The following is a 21,096-nucleotide window of genomic DNA, read 5'->3' on the forward strand; positions in this document are numbered from 1 at the left end:
CAATGGAACAGAGAAGGCATTGAGGATTTCCACATAGAGTCACAACAGGCACAGTAATGGAATTGAGGCGGGAATATAAATTGGGTGGCTTGCGATGTAGAGTGGAGAGTGGCGAGAACCTGGAAGGGTATATTGATTACTCCCTCAGAAGTGGTTGGTTTGCAGTGGTATTGAATCTCAGAAGGCTGACAATTTAGATTATGTCTACAGCATTGTCGAACAGTAAAAGAGGAGCCATTGAAGGGTTAAATCAGGCTATGCTAGGGGTGCATTCATACAAGAAATGAGCAGCTCACTAGAACGGGGCCACAATTGAAACGGTTGGCCTGGAAATATAATGACTTTTGAGCTTCACCTGCAAAGCAGGGAACATTACTTGATTTTTTACCTTGCCCCGTTGGAATGATCACGGCCGAGGAAGTTGGATAATAACGTCATGCCTGCATTGAACATTGTGGTTTAACATGATTCTGCATTGCTCGATTGAATAACTGCATTACCCGATTCATATTGATTAGAAAGCACCTGTGCAATCAGCAGTCATCAATGGAGGGGTTTTCGAGGCAAGTCCTGTCCCTACATCTGGCTGTGTCCCAAATATCAAGCAGCAATCTGTCGACTGCCAGATACCGCAGCAATCACATGTTTTGACCTGAATGTCTCAGAAAACTGCAACACCAGCCATGCTTTTGTTTTGACTTAGTCACCATCTTCCTAGCTACTATTTTCTCACGTGTTCGTATGGTTTACACTTTAGCTGGCGGGTACTCCCCCATTAGCAGCTATTGCCAACATAACTGATGTGGCAGAATCTGGATCCTAACTGATGCCAATACGTTCCTTCTTCACTATGTCCTTGAGCTATGCCAGAGCTGTTGGGCTTCTAGTGGAAGAACCAACCTACTCTTTGAATAATGTCCAAAATCCAAAGGGATATATTTTTCAGAAAGCTAATTTAAAGGTCTTGCGCTTGCACCTCAGTAGCTCATTAGACGATCCTCTGTCCATATTGTAATCCTTCATTTATAGCAGTAGGACGGGCACTTTGTGATCAGCCGCTCCAAAAATGTGATGAGTTGAAATTAGCTTCCGCGCCTGTGTGAAGTCAATGATCTAAAGGAGGAGGAGAGAGTGAAGAAAACAAGGCAACAATACAGACCTTCACCAAGTCTATAGTCTTGGTCAATGGATAATTCTACATCATTCTTAGGTTAGGCACTCGTTTTATAAAAAATATGAAGGGATCCATTTTCAGGTGTGGACACTTGTCCAGTGAGGGGCTTGGCGACTACCACTCACTCAGCCCCCACTGTGCAAATGTGATTGTTTTGCACGCTGAATTAAAAAAAGCACATACGTTCTTGTAGCCCTAGATTCCATTACCTTTCTGCACCCTTGTAATGTGTGCAGCGATGCAGGAGAATTTGCAACTTGGAACAGCTGGAGGGGGCATGGGCAGACTTTCCTCTCCGTACTCCAGCACGGTGCTGCAAATGCATCGAAATGGCACGGATCCTCATAATCTTGTCTCTGCCAGTAAATTACGATCTATGCACTCCTCCAGTCCCACCCAAATCAAAATGACCCTCTAAGTAAATTTGAAAGCTGTAGATGTAAAATTGTGCCCACTCAGTGTTTTCAAAGGGAGTGCCAACTGTTCTGGAGGAGGAATTAGCTAGTGGTGTGTGGCCCAATCCTTGATGACTACCCATGCAGTTCACAAAAGCAGATTCATTGTAGAATGATACTTGAGGATTATCCTCACCAATCACACATTAGTAAATTAATACCCCCTAATTAAAATCCACATTTCATCAATCTATCTCAGGGGTGTTCACTGTGCAAACCCTGAATGCCCCACTGGAGTTGACCCCTGAGAGTTTATGAGTATTGATCCTCTGTCTGGATTAGTGGTCTTCACGGGTAGGGTCCCGGAAAATATATTTGCACTCAAGGGGGGGCTAGGTGCAAACACGTTTGAATACCAAGGGGGCTAGATCAGTGGTTATCAAACTGTCGGGCAGGCCCCTCTTCCCCTCTTGTAGGGAATGAAGGATGGTTAGGGGGGCAAGAGGCTCTTGAAAAAGGGAGTATGGAGACTGGTTTTCCTAGAAAATATAAGCAGATATGGCTTCCTGTGGGCCCTAGCAACACTGTTTATATTCAAGGTGGGGGAGGGGCGGCGCAACAACTAGATTTTTACCCATGAAGCCAAGGATAAACAAGTTTGAATATCACTGGCCTAGATCAATCTCACACTCCCTCACCGCAGAGATTAGCACTATCCGCTTCAGGCAGCACTGTCCTTGCTGCTGAAAAGGGGCCTTTCCAGTGGGTTCAGAGCAATTTACGTTTGAAAATTGCAAAAAAGTACAATTATTTGCGGGCAGGCATTATTGCACAGGAAAAATGAATGCATTCATACATACAGATTAAGTGGCATAATATGGGCACGGGTGACTGTCCTAATAAACAGTTGGGCTCAATGCAAGTATGATAGCCACGAGAGAGCTAGCCAGCTTGATGGAACCATCGGCACACCGCACTTACTCCACCCCCTTCCTACCCGTTTTCAGGGGATATGACTATAAAGGGGCCTACTGATTTCCCTATAGTACACTTCCCAAGATACTGGGCAGCGTGTACCCACTATCAAAAGATTATAGAAAAAGGGTAAAGCCTGTGCCCGATTGCCCAGCCTCGTCCATTGATGCTCTGATGCCAGCGTGCTTGTGTATGTCCTATGACTGCGGATATCTCCTATTCAATTGAAATGCAGAACACCAGCCAAGGTTTCACTCCATGGAAGGGCGTGTGTTTAATGTTTTCGTACAGTGAATGCAATGGACATTTTCCCCTCATTGAGCGTGATGCCGTTTCTTATCATCATCGCAGCTATGCCACTTTATGCCATTAGCTATAACTGGGCAAGCCACTTCTTAAACATCACCAGGCATCCCTAGCCTTGTGTTTGCCCATTAGGCCAGTTGTTTCCCTGGTCTTCACACCAATGGCAGCTCCTTCTCAGTGGAGCTGTTTTTTTAAAACAAAATGGCACAACCTCTGGCAAAGGGCCATCAGTTTCATAAGGGTGTGGAATTATTGTACTTTTAAATCACACTTTCAGTGGCTGCGTCTCATTAAAGAAGCGGGCCGGTCTATGTTTAACCCTTTACAATACGGATGCTTTTAAGTGCTTCACTTATAGCTAAGCATGAAGTCGTAGCCAGTGGGGGAAATGTCCAAGAATGCCCATTGTACCGTGTTTCTTATTGGGGTTCGAAGAAACATGTCCGCACTCTGAGCGACTGCATGATGTCACCCTGTATTAATGCTTTCACCTTTTTTTTTGCCTTTCTTCTCCCTCTGTCTCTTGTCTATTTTTTATTTTTATTTTTGACTCTAAAGCCGAAGAATCTGCTGACCTTGTCTTCCTAATTGACGGATCAAACAACAGCGGACGCAGCGGTTTTCCAGCCATACGCAATTTCCTTGCCAATTTCATTGAGACTCTGGCCGTTGGGGAGAACCAGATCAGAATTGGGGTTGTTCAGTATGGTGGTGAGCCCAGCACAGAGTTCTCAATGAGTGACTATTCCACTAAGGCTGATGTGCTGGATGCCGTCAAGTCACTTAGGTTCCGTGGCGGAGAGGAAGCCAACCTTGGGGCTGCCCTGGATTTTGTGGTGGAGAACCACTTCACCCAGCAGGCGGGCAGCAGGCGACAGGAGGGGGTTCCCCAGACATTAGTGCTGATCAGTGCTGGACAGTCTAGCGATGAAATTAGAGAGGGCTCAAACGCACTGAAGCAGGCTAGTGTGATCACCTTCGCCGTTGGCGCAGAGAGAGCTGACAACGAAGAGCTGAAGCAAATTGCCACGGATGAAAGCTTTGTGTTTATCGCGCCAGATTTCCGTGTCCTAGGAGATCTACAGGAGCAGCTACTGCCATACATTGCCGGAGTGGCACAGAGAACCATAGTTTTGCAAGCTCCGACCATTATCACTGAAGGTATGTATGAAGATGCGAAACATAGGTTGGGCTCAAGACGTGAGGTACCATCAGGCACCCCAAGGCAGTCTCTTTCACTGAGTATGTGACTTGTGCATGACTTTAAAAGATGAATACATACTTCTAGGAATGCACCGTAGCATACGACATGCCTCCCACATAACAAAAATCCATCTACCAGGGTGGTGGGAGCTTCTTTCATGACATACCTTAGGTGTATATATGCAACTTGTCTCACTGAGCGATGGGATGGACCAACATTGCTTAGAAGGGTTCCATTACTAACTCGGCTCTGCACTGTACATTGGAGATTTCGTGTCTTGCAGTTAATAGTGGGGATGGGGACACTGTATCTTGTTAATTGAATCCACTGAAAAAAGGTAACTTTTACAACATTCTTTGAATTTACTCATCTTCGAGCTTAGGGCTAATCTGGAGAATTTAATCAGGTTCTAAAAATTATAAATCTAAAGGTAATCAAGCTAGAGTTGAATGTATGCAAAATGTATCCGTCCAGGCTGTGCACCCCACTGGGGGAGACATAAGGACCTGAATGGGAGGTATCTGGAGAAGAAGGGTGATATGATAGAGATGGGGAAAGGATTGTGTAAAAGGTGCACATTCTTCAATGGAGAATTGCATAGAAAAACGTGATCACGGGAGGCTGAAAATGCAGACACCGCAAGCCATTCAGCCTAGAAGTGGCCATTTGCTCTGTGGATGCATGGAAACACCTTCTGCTGGGATGGGGCTAACGCCAATCAGAAAATCTAAACATGTGCCTGAGATAGACAAAGAAGACGTCAGGGAAAAGCTGAAGCACCTATATGGACAATGCTCTTATGGTTGGTTGAGAAATCTCACACACTGGGTGAGAGGGTGGCTATTTGTAACTAACCTTATATTCACAGGTTCTCTGTTTCATGGCTACAGTCCAGGTGGATCATTTAGTCAGTTCATTTTTAAATGTGTGTCCAATTGACAAGCTCATATTGATTTATTCTTATATGCAAAGATATTAATACATCACCTTCACTAATCTTAGTGTATTTCCCAATGCAAAAGGATGCTGCATGGTAAATTGCACTCTCCATGCCATAAGGTAAGTGGTGATGGAGAAACACAACTATATCGGATGTTCTGCTTTCATGGTATGCATGTGTTACAAGCTCAGGCTGTTGGGCCTTACTAAAATAAAATCTCACCTCACAGGAGCCAGACCTGCCAAGGTGAGAATGCGGAGGATATATTGGGAGGGTTTCAAAATTATTCTTCTGTGTCCAAGTCCAGTCCAAAGGAGCTAAATCTACTCCTCGTTCCCCAGATATCCACACAACGGATATCCAGACAAAATGTATTTTCTTGCAGTGGATGCAAACAGGAGGTATTTGCATGATCAGTGGTTATCTTGAAAACCTGCCGTGATTGTTAGTGTCGAGGGCTGGAGTGCATTTGGAAAGCCATAGAATTAGTGACAGTTTCTTCATATAAGCTATGCACTCAGATGTTGGAAGTCAGCGATGAAGGCATGAGGAAAGTGCAAGTATCTAAACATGACATTTACAAGTCACGGAAATGAAGGCAGTAATGCATGCAATTACAACAGGTACAATGACAAATTACCCCAAATCAAATTTAGAGTTGGAATGCCACGTAGGGTTGAAAAGGAGGGATGTAACAGAGACGCTGTGCTTTTTCCCCCCTCAATCTTAAAGTATGCTTTTGTAGTAAATTATGGTTCTGGCATAAATCTTTATTTATCTCAGAAAACAAAATATAATATGTGTAATAAAGCACAGCAAAATAACATTAAATATGCATTCACCCTTCCTATGCTACTATGTAACATTGATGGGTGTCGGGGATTCCCCCCCCCCCTTTCAGATCCGCCAGAGTGCCAGGGGACCACTCCGGAGGTGATAATGCGCAGTACAAAATCCTTTAACATTAACATTGCTTTACTTGTGAGTCGCCTCTTCTGAGCCACCGCTGTGTTGCATTTGGTCTACTGTGTTTTGCAAAGGCCGACTGCACGTTTCCAGACATGTTAAGGAATAATTCTAGAGCAAATTACAAGTGAAGATTCTGGGCCTGATGGAGCTGAAGTCTAGTCTTGGAAAATCAAAACCAGAAATTGCAATATATGACAGTAACAAAAGCATGGGAAATTAGCATTTTGGATTGCAAGGAATTGCAATGTTCACATTGTGATCTTTTCCAGGTGGTAAGATCAAGGGGCGAGGACTATATTCCCCTCTCCCTTAGATTGCAAGTCTTGTTGGTGTAAGTCACCTCCTGCATAATACTGATGCGGGCCTAGTGCAGCCCATTGTGCATATCATTGTGCCCTGTGTCCAATTAGCACATCTAGTGCAGGGAAACGTTCTTGCCAGGTTGTGTGTGGAGTGGCAATGCGGTGCGCCATAAAACATCTGGCCATCTTATGTTAACACAATTCTTCAATTGTTTACATCTTGTCTACATCTTTAAATATGGATGAGTGACAATTCTGGAGCAAAACTCCCTCTTGGTGTTTTACCTTTTACCATGTACATTTCCGTGTTTAGGTCAAATAAACTATGCGTTTTCTCATTGAATCTGCTTGGGGTCACATGGGTTGTTTTAAAACGGCCGAAGTGCAGTACCAATCGCTACCTCAAAGTCCCAGCGGTTCACAAAAGGTGCCGAAGCACTAATGTGAGCTCGGCCATCTGTGCAATCACGGAGACCTCGCTACCGGAACTTGGCATCTTAAGAGAATGTAATGCCAGCTCCCTAGGTCAAGTTGAGGACTTACCTCCAAAATGGGTTTGGAAGAGTCAGGGCCCTGCATGGTCACATGGTTCTTGGTTTGCAGATGGAGGAGCTAAGCCCCTACCGCAGCGCTTTGAAAGGGCAAAGGTATTGAAATGCATTTTGTGAAGCTGAGTTTATGTTGGGCCAGAGCAGCACCCAGGGGGCTACACTGACACCCTGGAGCTTTGTGCCTTCACTTGCAAGCTCTCCGAGCTCCCACACGTGCATGCACAACGTGGTGGTGTGCCAAAGTGCTTCACCCTGCTGTCAATCAGAATGTGAAGCAGTTGGATGAAACCAAACTCACATCTTGATCCTAAATTGAAAAAATGAACCAATATGCAAACATTTGCATATCTCGATGCGAACATGTGCTTCGAGAAGTTGTTCATTATTAGGCATGTAAACAATTTCCAAATGCAGATGCAATTGGACCCGCTGTTGCCCTCTGTGCGTGAATCTGGTCTTCAGTGTTTTCCACTTCAGCTTATTTATGGTTCTCCTGCATGGCATTTTCTATAAGGCCACATGCTTAGAACACCCCCGGCCAGAGGGAAGGGTTCCAGCAGAGCACGTCGACGCGCGTTTAGTCTTTCGTACTGGATTGTAGACACTTAATTCATGACCAAATAATCTCAGCAGGTGACTAAAAGAATCCAACTCCGGTTGATGATTTTGACACCATATTTGATACCTTTTCCAGTCACTTGTTCATCTCTGTTAGGCCTTCGAATTCTATTCAGGGCATCCCTACTTATCCCAACCTTCAGTGCAGCGCTCATCCAGCCGCACCCTACTGTAGCATCTAGCTGAGGAGGTAGGTGCTTCTTATTCCAAACCCTTCCTACAAAACTACGGGTACAAATTCCACCCTCTCACTAAGGCCACCTGACAGACTTTAATCCTAAAAAACACTAAATGAGCTTCAGTCCTATTACATAATTCACACCTGCTATTATCAATTGTAGCAATGCATGCTCTACATTAAGAACATGCCTTAGTTAAATCCATACCAGCACTTGTTACCTAGTGAAATATTTAACTGAACTTAGTTCCAGTTTCCAAGCTGGTACAGGCATGCTCTCCCTCGGTGATCTGGGCACAACGTTTGGAAAGAGGACTGCATACCACTCCCCCAGCGGCAACAAATTCTTCTGGCACTTGCTCATTTTTAGAGCAACAGCCATGCTGCAGCATTCAGCACAGCCGCTTTGCTCTACAGCAACTGAACCAGTGATGACTTTCCACGTGATGGGGAGGCTAACATTTGATGAAGGGCACACGCCCTAAAAAAATGGGGAACTCATTGACATATGAATGCAAAGTGGCGTCACAGGAAGTGCACCTATGTAACGGAAACAGTAACTGTGTAATGACCAACTCTAACAAACCTGTATTCCTACCATCTCGTATTTCCCATGGTGCAGGATGCGAGGCCTGACCCAATCCACTTGGTTGTGGTTCTGCTGGTTCACTTCTCCTTTCGCCTCTCTCAATGCGCCTGACATTACCCCATTCAACTCCCCACCATTCTCTATCCGCCCACTATCCCCTATGCACCCCTTAGCTGCAACAATAATGTTATTCTCACAGCGTGTCAAACTATTCTTGCATTCTATATCGATACATCGGTTACTCAAGCTATGTAACTGGATAAGACTAGACAACTTACATGTTGTACCCAATGCCCTCTATACTTCCTGCTTACCTGTGCTATGGCAGTTGCCTTGAGGTGAGGCTTTGCCAGTCTGTATATACACACACATCTATTATGTCCAATATACTTGCCTGAATGACCTGGTGTATCCTTCAGTACCACTAGGTGAGTCTTTGCCAGTCTATGTGCGGCGCGCGCGCACGCACGCACACACACCCACACACACACACACACACACACACACACACACACACACACCTATTATGTCCATTATACTTGTCTGCCCACCTGATGTAGCCCCCGTACCATAATGAGAGGCTTTGCCAGTTCTGTATACACACACCAACTTGTTCTGTACCCCCTATGCGTGTTCTTGCACTTCACTAACGTACGATGCACTTTCTGTAACTAGAGCCTAAGGGTTAGGTGCACTCAAATAAATGCAAAAATAAATAAATATGTTAAACTGAAATATAGACAGTTTTTTAAATATGTCTTTCCCAATCAAACAAAGTAGACAGGACAATTTGTTTCTCAGAAGATTTATCATGAAACCATGATTTAACAAAAAAAAAGAGAGGAGCCTGTCCTGTAAGATTGCTGACAAACTATGAAAGTTAGACAGGTTTTAGCCCAAAAAGAGCTGCATTAAATATGCCTAAAAAAGCTCTGTGTTTATAAAGTACCTGTGACATATTTCAGAAAGCACTTCTCTTTAGCTATAGCTTATGTGTTTGGCCCACATCGGGTCACCCTCTCTTTTTATTATTATCAGAGACATAGTTGCATCTGGCCAATCATTCCTTGGGACAGACGGATAAGGTGTCAGTTCTGGGGTTGTTATAGTGCAGCACAAGTTCAACAGTGGCCTCCAGTGTTTGACAAGTGAGAACCAGCTGGGTGGTGCAGCTCTGATTTCTATGTGTGTCTGTTTCCAAGGAGATGCGTGATCTACTGACTATGCTGTGCATACTGATTGTGTTGTGTGTTATTACCCACAGTGGTTGAAATCAACAAGCGAGACATAGTCTTCCTGATCGATGGCTCAGCTGCAATGGGAAACATCAACTTTGGCCCTGTCCGCGATTTCATAGTTAAGCTCGTCCAGAGGTTAGAGATTGGACCAGAACTGGTGCAGGTAGCCGTGGCCCAATACTCCAGCAATGCAAAGCCCGAGTTCTATTTCAGCACCCACACAAACAAGAAGGATGTGGTGTTAAACCTGAAGAAGCTGAGACCAATGGGTGGTGGGGCGTTAAACACAGGTGCTGCACTGGACTACGTCCGGACTAACTTCTTTACTGCGGCTGCTGGCAGTAGGATCGACGAAGGTGTCCCTCAGCTGGTCGTCCTGTTTACCGGGGGCAAATCAAGGGACGACGTGTCCCAGGCATCCCGGCTGCTGAAGCAGGGCAACATGGTGGCCTTCGCGGTTGGTTCCAAAAATGCAGAAGGTGATGAACTCCAGCAAATTGCCTTCGACCCTTCTCTGGTCTTCACTCCATCTGAGTTCCGTGCAGCAGCACTTCAAGGCATCTTGCCCGGAGTGTTGTCCCCGCTGAAAACACTCTCCACAGTTGTCACAGTTGAAGAGCCAACAGAAGGTATGTGTGTTTCCAGACATTTTCTCATGACTTCTTCTGTTCTTGAACAAACTAACATAAGCTCTTTTTCAGTTTAGGCATTTTAAATTTCTGTCTGAAAAAAGTAAGCACATAAAGTGACTGAGTTCTGAAATGCATTCTTGAGACCACATTGTTTAGAGCTCTGCCTTACACAAGACTTGAGTCCCCATTTCCAGCAGATATCACCTAAAAAATTGCCCTTGCACATTTGGGCACTTTGAAAAGTGCATGCAACAGGCAACATACATCTAACCACGCGGAATCGAGATCGGCTTGCATGCCAATACTCCTCTTAGAAAAGAGAAATGTTCCTTGTTTTCATAATGGCCTGGAGCACTCTATCATCGATTTTATTTTGGCTCCGGTTCACGGCTCAAGCACCAATGATCAGTATAATCTAGGTGTGCACTACACAAATTATCATAGGCATCCACACACTCACTCTCTTAGCCCCTGCTCATTTGCTTACTCACTCTGCCTCACTCCCCCAAACCTTCACTCACTCGTTCATCGTCTCACGTGTTCGTCCACTCACTCATTCCCTCCCTCACTTACTCCAATGGGTCGTTCACTCGATCGCGCACTTGTTCACTTGCACGGGCTAAGGTGTGGGGGTGCACATTTTGCATGGTGAGTGGCCACATTGTGGCTTCAGTTGTTTGAAGGAACAGCAAAACAATAGGGCGGGCACAACAAAAATCCAAATGAGTATTTCCTCAGTGAAAAGTTGCATACTTGCAACTTCTGCTTGCGCCTTTCTTCTGGCGTAATATCATCTAAATGAACTAACCTATATGTCATAGGCCTTACAATGGTATCTGATTGGCTCTTTCAGTTGTCCATTATTCTGCAGTAATGGGAAGCGTTGGTGGATGCAAAGGCCTTCCGGATGCAGTTTATATCACTAACATGTCTGCCTCTGCAGGCGAACGTGAACAGAAACGTTTTCCAAGCTCATTACCCCTTGAATGTGAAGTTTGGCACTTTTTTGTGTTCATCCAGCTAGACCTGGTGACACGCTCTTCACCTATCACCCCACTACCCTGCTCCCCCCACTCCCCAGCTAGCTTTTCACTGAATAGAGGCACTCACCACTTGCTAGTGTGGAAATATAACTCACCCTTCCACTATTTCTATTCAGAAAAAAGTAGATTGTGCCCAAAACTGGAAGTACTGTTCAATTATTTTGATATGGGAAATAAAATATGAATTGCAGTAATTAGTGCAGTGTTCATTTGAGGTCTACCTGATGTAGAGTAGTGCATTTTTCATATAACCGGGTATCATAGCTGGCAAATAGTAAGCAGTCTTACCTCAGCAGTCTAGGAATTGCAGGGCATGGAAGCTAAATGTCCCATAGCGAGAAACGGCTCATTGGACAAGGAAATTTCGATGGTCCAATCTTCTCTACTCCCAGACCCCAAGGGGATCTCCAGTCTTTCCTCATCCTTACTCCTGCATCCCAGTGGAAACCACAAGCCTCCTCTTATCTCTTATTCCTGCACCCCAAGGAAATCTCAAATCTTCCTTCATCCCGACCCCTGCACCCACCGAGAATCTCAAATCTCCTCTCATCCCCAGTCTGCCCCCCAATGCAATCTCAAGTCTCCCTTCACCCTACTCTTGTATTCCAAGGGAATCTCAAATCTCCTCTCATCTTCTCTCCTGCAATCCCAAAAAATCTCAAGTGTCCCTTTACCCTACTCCAGCAATCCAAGGGGACCACAAGTCTCCCTTCACCCTACATCTACAACCCGAAGGAATCTAAAGTCTCCTCTCATCCCTGCTGCTGCACCCCAGGCATTCTCAAGTCTCCCTTCAGCCTACTCCTGTATTCCAAGGGAAGCTCAAGTCTCCGCTCTCTGCTACTCCTCCAGCCAAGGGAATCTCACGTCTCCCTTTATCCCTACTACTTGCTGCACCCTAAGGAATTTCAAGGCTCCTCTCATCCCTACTGCTGCAGCCCATTCCTTTATGAGGACAATGCTGGGCTAAACAGACTGTTAACCACCTTAGAGGGAACTCCACTTTATCCTAAAGTGATCCCTGTGTAGGGCGGGGCAGAACAGTAAAATGGGTGTTGGCAGTCAACCACTAATAAGTACCTACTGAGATTCCCTTGAACGTTTGGACATACATGAATGGTTATGGTGACTGGACTTCTACCTGGCCACTATAGGTGAGTGCTTCAGAGACAGGCTGATAGACATAAAGGGGCCAAGGGATTTCCCTTCTTCAACCCCACTGAACCCCATACAAAATGTCTCCAGAGCAGTGGTATTCAAACTTTTCATACCGATGTCTCCCCCTCCCTTTGAGAAAAAAGATTGTTTCTGGGCCCAGATGTCCAGGGGGAGTCCAGGCTCTTTAAAATGTAAGCATATTTTCTTCAGCTTATATTTTCTATTAAAAGCAGTCACCTTAATGCCTTTTTAATAATAAAAACAATCATCTTAATCATTGTTCAGAGTGCCTGGGGCCCCCTTGGACATTCTTCGGGCCCACCTAGGGGGGCTGTCCCTCAGTTTGTAGACCACTGCCCCAGAGTCATTGCTAGGATTGCATAGGCATAGACTAACCATGGCCCCCAGATCCACGGGTAACCTCTCTGCCCCCTTCCAAAGGGAGGAATAGGATTGGTTAGCTATGGGGAAAGTTACCGAGGACTTCATGTCCCCAAGGACAGCAAGTCCTCATTTTAAGATTTCATTTCTCAATCAATTTAATGTTAGGAGTTGTCGTTTTGGGTCACCTCAATTTAATAAAATGGGCCAATGTAAAACAAAAGTAAAAACGAATCCCAAAACTGAAATAGGGTGTCCCCAGAGATATGGAGCCATCTGCTGAGCGAATGGAGAGCCTCCTCTAGGCTCATACAGAGTGGGCCTGTGTCCAGAGCTGAGCTGGGAGGTGTTCAACAAAAGGGATTGCAGAGAACCATGCACGGCCACTCCTTACCCACACTCCTTACTCAGTAGAGGACAATGGAGCACCCTTCCAAACACTGTGGATTGAGTAAACGTCAGCAGTGCAACACGTAATGGCGGAATTGCATTGTGAATAATGTGACTAAAGCCAAGATAAATGAATAGTAATGTTTATTGTAAAAGGAACCTTTCTACATTTGTTGGCATTTACACTAAGATGAATGTTGTGTATTTATGGCGCCTCCGTGGTCCTTCTCTTCTATGCTATGAAGTGCTTTTGAATCTAGATCTTGAACAAATGAGCAGCATGATACCAACTATCAAAAAGAGGTCTTCTTGGTTCTTAAAAGAGATGGGCCACCAGAGCTGTATAAATACATTTATAAAGCAGGTCAATCATTTGCGAAAAAGCAAGGAAAAGCCATCACAATCCGTCCGTTTATTTGACCTATGGTAGTGCACTGTGAAGAACCTTGCATTGCCGAGAGAGAGATTGCAGACCATACAGCCTGCGGTTGTTTTGAACCATCAACCCTGCTTTATAATGGAATCTATGTTTGCAGTTACAACAGAAACAAACTTGAAACATGCAGCAGTTTTTTCCTTTGCGTTGCCCCTTCCTTCTCTTCAGAAGCACAGGACGTAACGTTCCTGATGTTTCTTTTATTTACGTAACGTTCCTGATGTTTCTTTTATTTTTAAAGGCATGTGAGAGGCAAGCAAAACAAACAAAGGACTCCTGCGTGCCTTTAAAATGGTGCATGCCTTCTCTCTCAAACTAACAGTGTTCTTTTTTTTCTGGCTTCTTATTCTGCACTGCTTGCCCACTCACTTGCTGCCTATTACTTTGTTCACTTGCACTGTCCCTTTTCACCACACACTGACCTTTTTTCTCCCTCTCCTCTAGCTATCTTTCTTTCTGGTGGTGCCACCCCAATTCGCTCTTTCTCCGTTCCGCCATATCCATTTTACTCTTGACTTTCTCCAAGGATTGGTGATCAAAATATTGTTCATCCCTCCAGACCTCTGGTGCACAGACATTGTGCAGATTCCTTTATGATGATCGAAGGTGTGGTGACTTGGTTGGGAAGAGAAGCTGGGCAAATTGATGTAAAAACTTCAGACTTGAGAAAGAGGAAGTTGTAGTACAGTCAACAAGATCCCTGTAAACTCTCCCAGAATATCTGCAAGTACCTCATCAATACAAAGAGAAATGGTGGATACTAAAAATATGATTTTCTGCCATTCAATAATACACATTTTATCAAGTAAGCTTTTGATAAACCCCAAAACTTGGTTAAGTGATAAATTGAATTAATATCAACACTTGCCATGCAAATATCCCAGAATTCACCACCTTTGATATGTTCAACATTCAAATTGCCATAGGCTAGGAGGATGGTGTGCAGTTATAATGTCGACTACAAAAAGTCGAAAACAAAAATGTAAAAAAAAAATGTAAAAAATAAAATCAAATGTGTTTTTTTGAATTTTTATTTTTTGGGGGTTTAGCTATTCAAATAAACGGGGGTTTGGGGGAACCCCCCATTAAAAAAAATATTTTAAAAAAATCGATTTTCTTTTTTTCAACATTATTTATTTCGACATTTTTGTTTTTGACATTTTCACTATAAACCTAGGAGGATCATCCTGCAGATTACATCAAGGCTTGCACAGTCAAGTAGGAGATGCTTGGTAAATTCTAAAAGATCACTACCACAAATTCTTCAAGTTCGAGCAGAGCATAATTGCGTCTCACTCGTTTTTTGATGGTGCTGAATGACCATGCAACTCCCTATGCCTGTACCCATAAAGGGAAGACTGGTGATGAGCCTCCACTTCGTCACCAGATCTATCTTGAGTTGGGCTTTCTTCAATAAGAGGTGCCTCTGGATAACGTCAGCATCTTTTGATAAGACTCCTTGTATCAATGGCAAACCATGGATAGGAAGCTGGCTGGCGCTATTGACAAAGCACACTTTTGTCTATGTGCCTGATATGGGTCATCCAGCGTAAATGAAGATTCTATCCATTGATGATCGTAAGGAGCTCAGCTAAATTAATGGTCTACACACCGGCCTTAGCATTCTGATACAGTATCACTACGATGCTGCCCAACACTGGTGGGAAACTAGCCAGCAGCAGAGAGGCAGCCTAGAATTTAGCCGAGCTGCATTCCCCTGAGATACAGCACTATCTTTTGGATCACTTGTGGACATGAAGCGGAAAAGATGTAATGAAATACATTTAAAACCATCTAAATGTTGGCAATTACGAAATTATGACCTAATGTTTCTTATTACAGAAAATAACTGCAAAAGGAAATCTCTCTTCCTCCAACACATGAGACGAGAGGGTTTCCATAAAGGGCTTTAAGATACTTCTAAATAGACTTGACAATATCTTTACAGTACTATCCACTTAGCCTTAAGATCGAAGAGAAGGTCTTCAAAAAATACAGGGTGATTGATCATTGCTAATACATAGCAGGACTTGTACTGCATATCCTCCTCAACCAGAGTGAGAGCAACACACATTGTGAAACCTAATAATATAGGAGTAATGTTTGTTAAATCTCATCAGGGGTTAGCACTTAAAATAAGTACTATTTGATATTCCTCATTATATTGTAACACGTTTAAAATGCTATATAATGCTCCTCAACATTGAACAGAACTTCTATAACGAATTGCAATTTCCTTTTTAATATAAGAGTAAACATCAATGGAATAATATAAAGCTCCCCAAGATGGACGGGCCTTCTATGGGCCTCTGGTGGAGTGTTAGTAGTCACTTTATGATACACACTACCAGCATACAGGAGACCAATGATATATTATCTGACATGTCTCAACATAGGGGTGAAACCCTTATATAACATCTGACCATCTTCAATGTAGAGGAAGCCCCATAAAGTACTACTTGATACATTTCAATACATTTCAAAATTCAAGTTCAAAGTAATATGAAAACAATTTAGAAAAAAACTATGCTAAACCTCCAAAATGTCACAAAAATACTGAGTGATAAACATTGACATAGGAGAATTCCTAGGTATTATCTAACTACCTTCAACTTAAAAGAAGACTTAGAAAGTTCCATTTGACAAACTTCAACATACAGACTATCCTATAAGGAACAATGCAGCAACATGGGATTAAGACCACAGAAGGTACATTTGGTGTTTGAACTCCACTGATTGTCCGATGTGGCAGACGGAATTAAAGAAAAAAGATATTCAGGGCCATGTGGCTGCCCAGGATGCCATCAGCATAAACAAGCCAGCGGACAGTAAAACATAAAATCTGGCCTCGTTTCATGACTGGTGGCGCTAAATGGCACTTTGACCCGAGTGGCATAATTCCTTGCCCCGGACCTAATACTGCCCATCTTTATACACTGATTTCCACACCTCTGAACTGATCAGTACATGATCGACATTAAGGGAAGTGCCAATGAAGGTTAAGCAAGCTGTGAATGAACAGTTACCACGACCATCCACACCCCTCTCCCTAGTGTTGGTGATAACCATGCCTGCTGTGGAGCAGTTCTCTTAGATTTCTGGCAGCAACTCAGAGATGAAGATATGGTCCTAACTGAAGAGAATGTTTTAGAAAAAATGACCTAAAAAATTGATTCAGAAAGTTTTTTGTAGGCCGCCTAAAATTGGCCAAAAAACATTGGTCTTTTTGTTAGGCGACCTGCAAAAAGCTGGAAAATCCCATAGGACCGAAGATAGTAGTTGCAAAAAAGGGAAATGGAGTACGAATTCTAGAGAAGCCATGTCCTAGGGATAATAATCTGAACTTTGAGCCTGCAAAGTTTAGTTTTTTTGTACCAGATTCTTCTTCTCTGATAATATTACGTTCTTCTAGGAAATAACGGTCATCCTTGGAGAAATTCAACATCCAGCATCTCTTTTTCCCTGCATGCGTGAAAACCCTTTGCTTCTTTGCTTACCTCGTCTCTCACGCTCTCTTCTGCCCTGCAAATTTATTGTTATGTGTCTACGGAATGTAAACACATGTGTACGCAACTTGCTCTAGCGAATTTGCTGTGATGTCATGTTAATTGTTTTCTATACCCCTCCTGATGCAGTTCAAGTTCAAGTCGTTAACCAAAGGGACATAGTTTTCCTTTTGGATGGATCCGTCAACGTGGGGAATGCCAACTTCCCATTTGTACGCGACTTCCTCATCAGCCTAATTGACAGCCTCGATGTGAGCAGCGATAATATCAGAATTGGCTTAGCACAATTTAGCGACACTCCGAGGACAGAGTTCCTTCTGAATGAGAACGCCAGGAAGAGTGACGTGATCTCCCGCCTGGGCCAGCTGAGGCTCAAAGGCGGGTCGACGCTGAACACCGGGGCCGCCCTGAACTATGTCTTTACCAACCACTTCACGGGAGCCGCTGGCAGCCGGATAGGAGAGAGGATCCCACAGCTTTTGGTGCTCGTGGTCGCGGGCCGGTCCAACGATCAGTATGTCTCTGCATCAAATGAGCTTGCAAGAGCTGGAATTCTAACATTTTGTGTTGGCGTTAGGAATGCTGACAAGACTGAGCTGGAAAGGATTGCTTTTGACCCAAGCATGGTATATGAGACTGCCGATTTCAGTTCCTTGGCAAACTTGCCACAGCAAATGATATTACCCTTGACAACATATGTTAGCGGAGGTGTGGAGGAAGTTCCAACAGGTAAATTCTGCCTTCCCAGATACTGGTTTTAATGCCTCCATTTTATTGCATTGTTCAACAATTAACGTGCATTATGGACCACACATGTTTCTTCAAACTCATGTACCCTGGGGTGTGAGGCAGTACACAGATCTGATCTTGTAAGAGTGCCTCTTGAATGGAATCCATGTACTGCTTGCCTGTTGCAAATAGGAGTAACTGCTGGTTCCTGCCATCTTGCACATACCCTTATCTACTGCTGCTCCTTCCACAGCCAGCCGTCAATGTACTGAATTAAGCTACTGAATGCCCTGCTGGTTAGACAGTGCCTGAAGTGGTCCCTCCTAACCAGAGGCAACTGTGCTCTGCAGCTGCCATTCAGGGCTTAATTCTGTGAATGCTTGCCGCTCTTCAATGACAGCTCGCGGCCAAGCTCCATTTTGAGTCCCTGGCTGATGAATAGCTTGACCTTCATTTCTAACTCTCGCAGGCCATGCCATCACTGCTTTTTCATTTAAGCCCCGTTGTTAGACTTTTCTTGTGTTTATTTGCCTTGCCCTGTTAGGCCATATCATGTTCTACTCATGACTAAATTAGTCAATTTCCTGGTCCCAGCCTAGTGACACCTACAGAACATACATTGGTCTTGAGGGGTGCTACTTATTTTCATTAAACCAGAGCTCGAATTGAGAGGGGTTCTAACAGGAACTGGGTTCCATTACTTTGATTATTTTTACTGTTAATAGTTTCAGTACCTTTTGAAGAATGTTCACAATACCGTAAGTGTTTGAATTTAAAGCATTTGTCTTCAATTGATTGTATTTGCCATGTTAAGCGAATCACTTCACTGTTCTTCGATTCCGCTGGTAAGCAGCAGTACAACATGTATGACATTGGAAAAACAAATGAATTCATGCACTGCACGTTTTGGAGAATTTCTAGATTTTTCGGGATAACAAATCCCTAAAGCACTAGCAGCAGTCATATCTTAACTGAAATTAGGTTTGAAAACGTGAAAAACAATCCTGTTGAACCCCCTTCTTTTTTTGCCCATCCCACCAACTTGGATGTCTTCCCTTCCTCTCTACAACTTGCTCTAGACTGTAACAGAGAGGGTTCAAACACGGGTTCTCAAGAATGAAACACATCTGTGCTAGAAGCCTTAAAATCTATGGTTCACACTTTGCAAAAGTGGTGCAAAACATCTACATTGTTTAAAGTCCTCATACATAAATTGTTAAGTGAAATCAATTAAATGGTATTCACCAGTAGGGGTAAGCGAAAATGTTGCAGCCAAAATGAAAAGTGCAGAATGCGCACTGGAGTCACCTTCCACGCGTCCCGCAAATTCAGCATTATGGTTCTGCCACCACCGAAATTTCACCCGGTTGTGTGCTGTTTTGCGCAGAGCGTGGTGTTTCGTTCCCATGTTAGTTTCGTGTAGCGTGATGAGAAATTTCACACAGGTGTTTTTTTTATCCGTATTAGTTTTGTGCAGCATCATGAGAAACTTTGTGCATGTTTTTCTGAACAATGCTGGTATTGCGCAGTGGCACGAAAAACTTTGTACGTTTTTTTGATTATGGTAGGTTTGTGCAGCGTTACAAGAAACTCTCTGCCAGTCTTATTTCGATGCGTGCTAGGTTTGTGACACAATACGGTTTTATTTTAGATACGTAGTATTTTGCGCTGCAGCACTAGAAACTTTGCACATTTTTTTTTAACCGTACTAGGTTCGCATAGCGGCATGAGAAACTTTGCACAGCTTTTTGTTTCATTTGTGCCAGGTTCGCGGGGCGGCATGAGAAATATGGTGCCACTCTTTTCGATCCGTGCTAGGTTCATACAGTGGCATGAGAAACTTTGTGCCACTTTTTTCGATTAGTGCTAGGGTCGCACAGCAACACAAGAAACTTTGCGATGCTCGTTTCGGTTAGCGAGACGGCACGAGAGACTTCTCACTGCTGCTTTCGATATGCAGGGGTGGCAGAATGGTGGATTGCAGCGAAACAGATCAAAATCGTACCGATTTCGCACCCATGACTGACGGATCAGAATTTCACAATTTCACCCAGCCCCATTCATCAGCAACACCCACCTCCATGCTTCAAGGGAAACTCTGAGCACTCCATGCTGTGCCACTTCGCCATATTAGCCTCTAGCATTTATGTTCCCTTTTATTACCATGCTAATCCTCACCCATACTCGACTTGAGTCAGTGCATTTGAACCTGCAGACATACTAGGTGAAGAGGTCTGCAACTTGCGAATCTCCAGATGTGTTCGACTATGCCTCCTATGATCCCTCACCATTGATTGTGCTGGCAAGAGCTGATGGGATTTGTAGACCAAAACATCTGCAGAGCAAAGGTTGCAAACCCTTGTACTTGGTAAAACACACACACACACACACACACACACACAACTTCCTGCCTGCCTCGCCTGAAGTGCCCCCACCTGTCTTCCTACTTCACTCTGCCCCTTCGCAGATCCCGGTTCAGATCCCCCGGCCTGGTCAAAATGTGCCAGTTTATGGGCAACAACTACCGCGCTAAACCACACAGTATAAAGGACCCTTTACATGTTCTGGCGATGGTCAAAGCAGAAAGTGTGATGCAGCAGTGCTGTGAAATAAAGAGTGATGATTTTCCTATGGGTGGGCGGCAGTGCAAGCAACCCATGATTTCTTACTGTCACTTTCCTGATCTAGTATAATCAATGCACATAGATCATCTTCCATGTCCTGTTCCCCCCACTTGGTGTCTTATCAAATCTCACAGAACTGCCTCGTGACACCTCCTCATAATCTCAGTGATTGCTGCCACTAAAAGCTGCAGAGATGTCAGTGCAACCTCAAAGGTTTCCCTCAACCTTCATGGAGTATCACTCATTCCTCATCACAGGCCTGACACATTTTGACTCAACCTTAGTCCACATTACTGGCCTCATACACTTACTTTAATAGGGTCTCATTCAAATCCCATCAATCATCCTATGCATATTTATGTAGTCTCACGCATTCCTACATCAAAACTCAAGATAATCTTCAATGGCTTCCCACCCATTCTTCAGGAGGGCATAGGCACATGCTCAGATCTTAAGACGGTAATCTACTGCCGTGCACCTCGCCATAGTTTGTATAACATGTATGAGATCTCAGTCCTGTTAGATCATTATGAGTACGCATTTCATTAGGGCCTTATCCAGGAAAAAACTCCCCCAATCTTTCTTCCCTGCCTTCGAATGCATGTGCATTTAGTTTATAATTCTTGGTATCTTTAGAGACTGGGCATCCAGTTCACAAATAAGCATGCCAGTCAAAAAGGCCGAACGGGTGCCCTTTTATTTACTTGTGTGATTCTGACAAATCTCTAGGTCACAGTATTCAAAATTACGATAAGACC

At 44.0% G+C, this 21,096-nt stretch overlaps 1 protein-coding gene across 1 annotated transcript in view; it reads left to right on the top strand.

The window, feature by feature from the left end:
• COL6A3 (collagen type VI alpha 3 chain) overlaps positions 1-21,096 on the top strand; it is a 270,362-nt gene that overhangs the window by 69,154 nt on the left and 180,112 nt on the right. The window contains exons 4-6 of the mRNA XM_069615983.1: positions 3,409-4,011; positions 9,466-10,068; positions 17,115-17,714. Of these exons, the coding sequence (XP_069472084.1) occupies positions 3,409-4,011; positions 9,466-10,068; positions 17,115-17,714 (1,806 nt within the window). The remainder of the gene's footprint in view (positions 1-3,408; positions 4,012-9,465; positions 10,069-17,114; positions 17,715-21,096) is intronic.

This window comes from Ambystoma mexicanum, chromosome 9 (genome assembly GCF_040938575.1).
Source record: "Ambystoma mexicanum isolate Mex_15411 chromosome 9, UKY_AmexF1_1, whole genome shotgun sequence".
Classification (NCBI taxonomy): Eukaryota; Metazoa; Chordata; class Amphibia; order Caudata; family Ambystomatidae; genus Ambystoma; species Ambystoma mexicanum.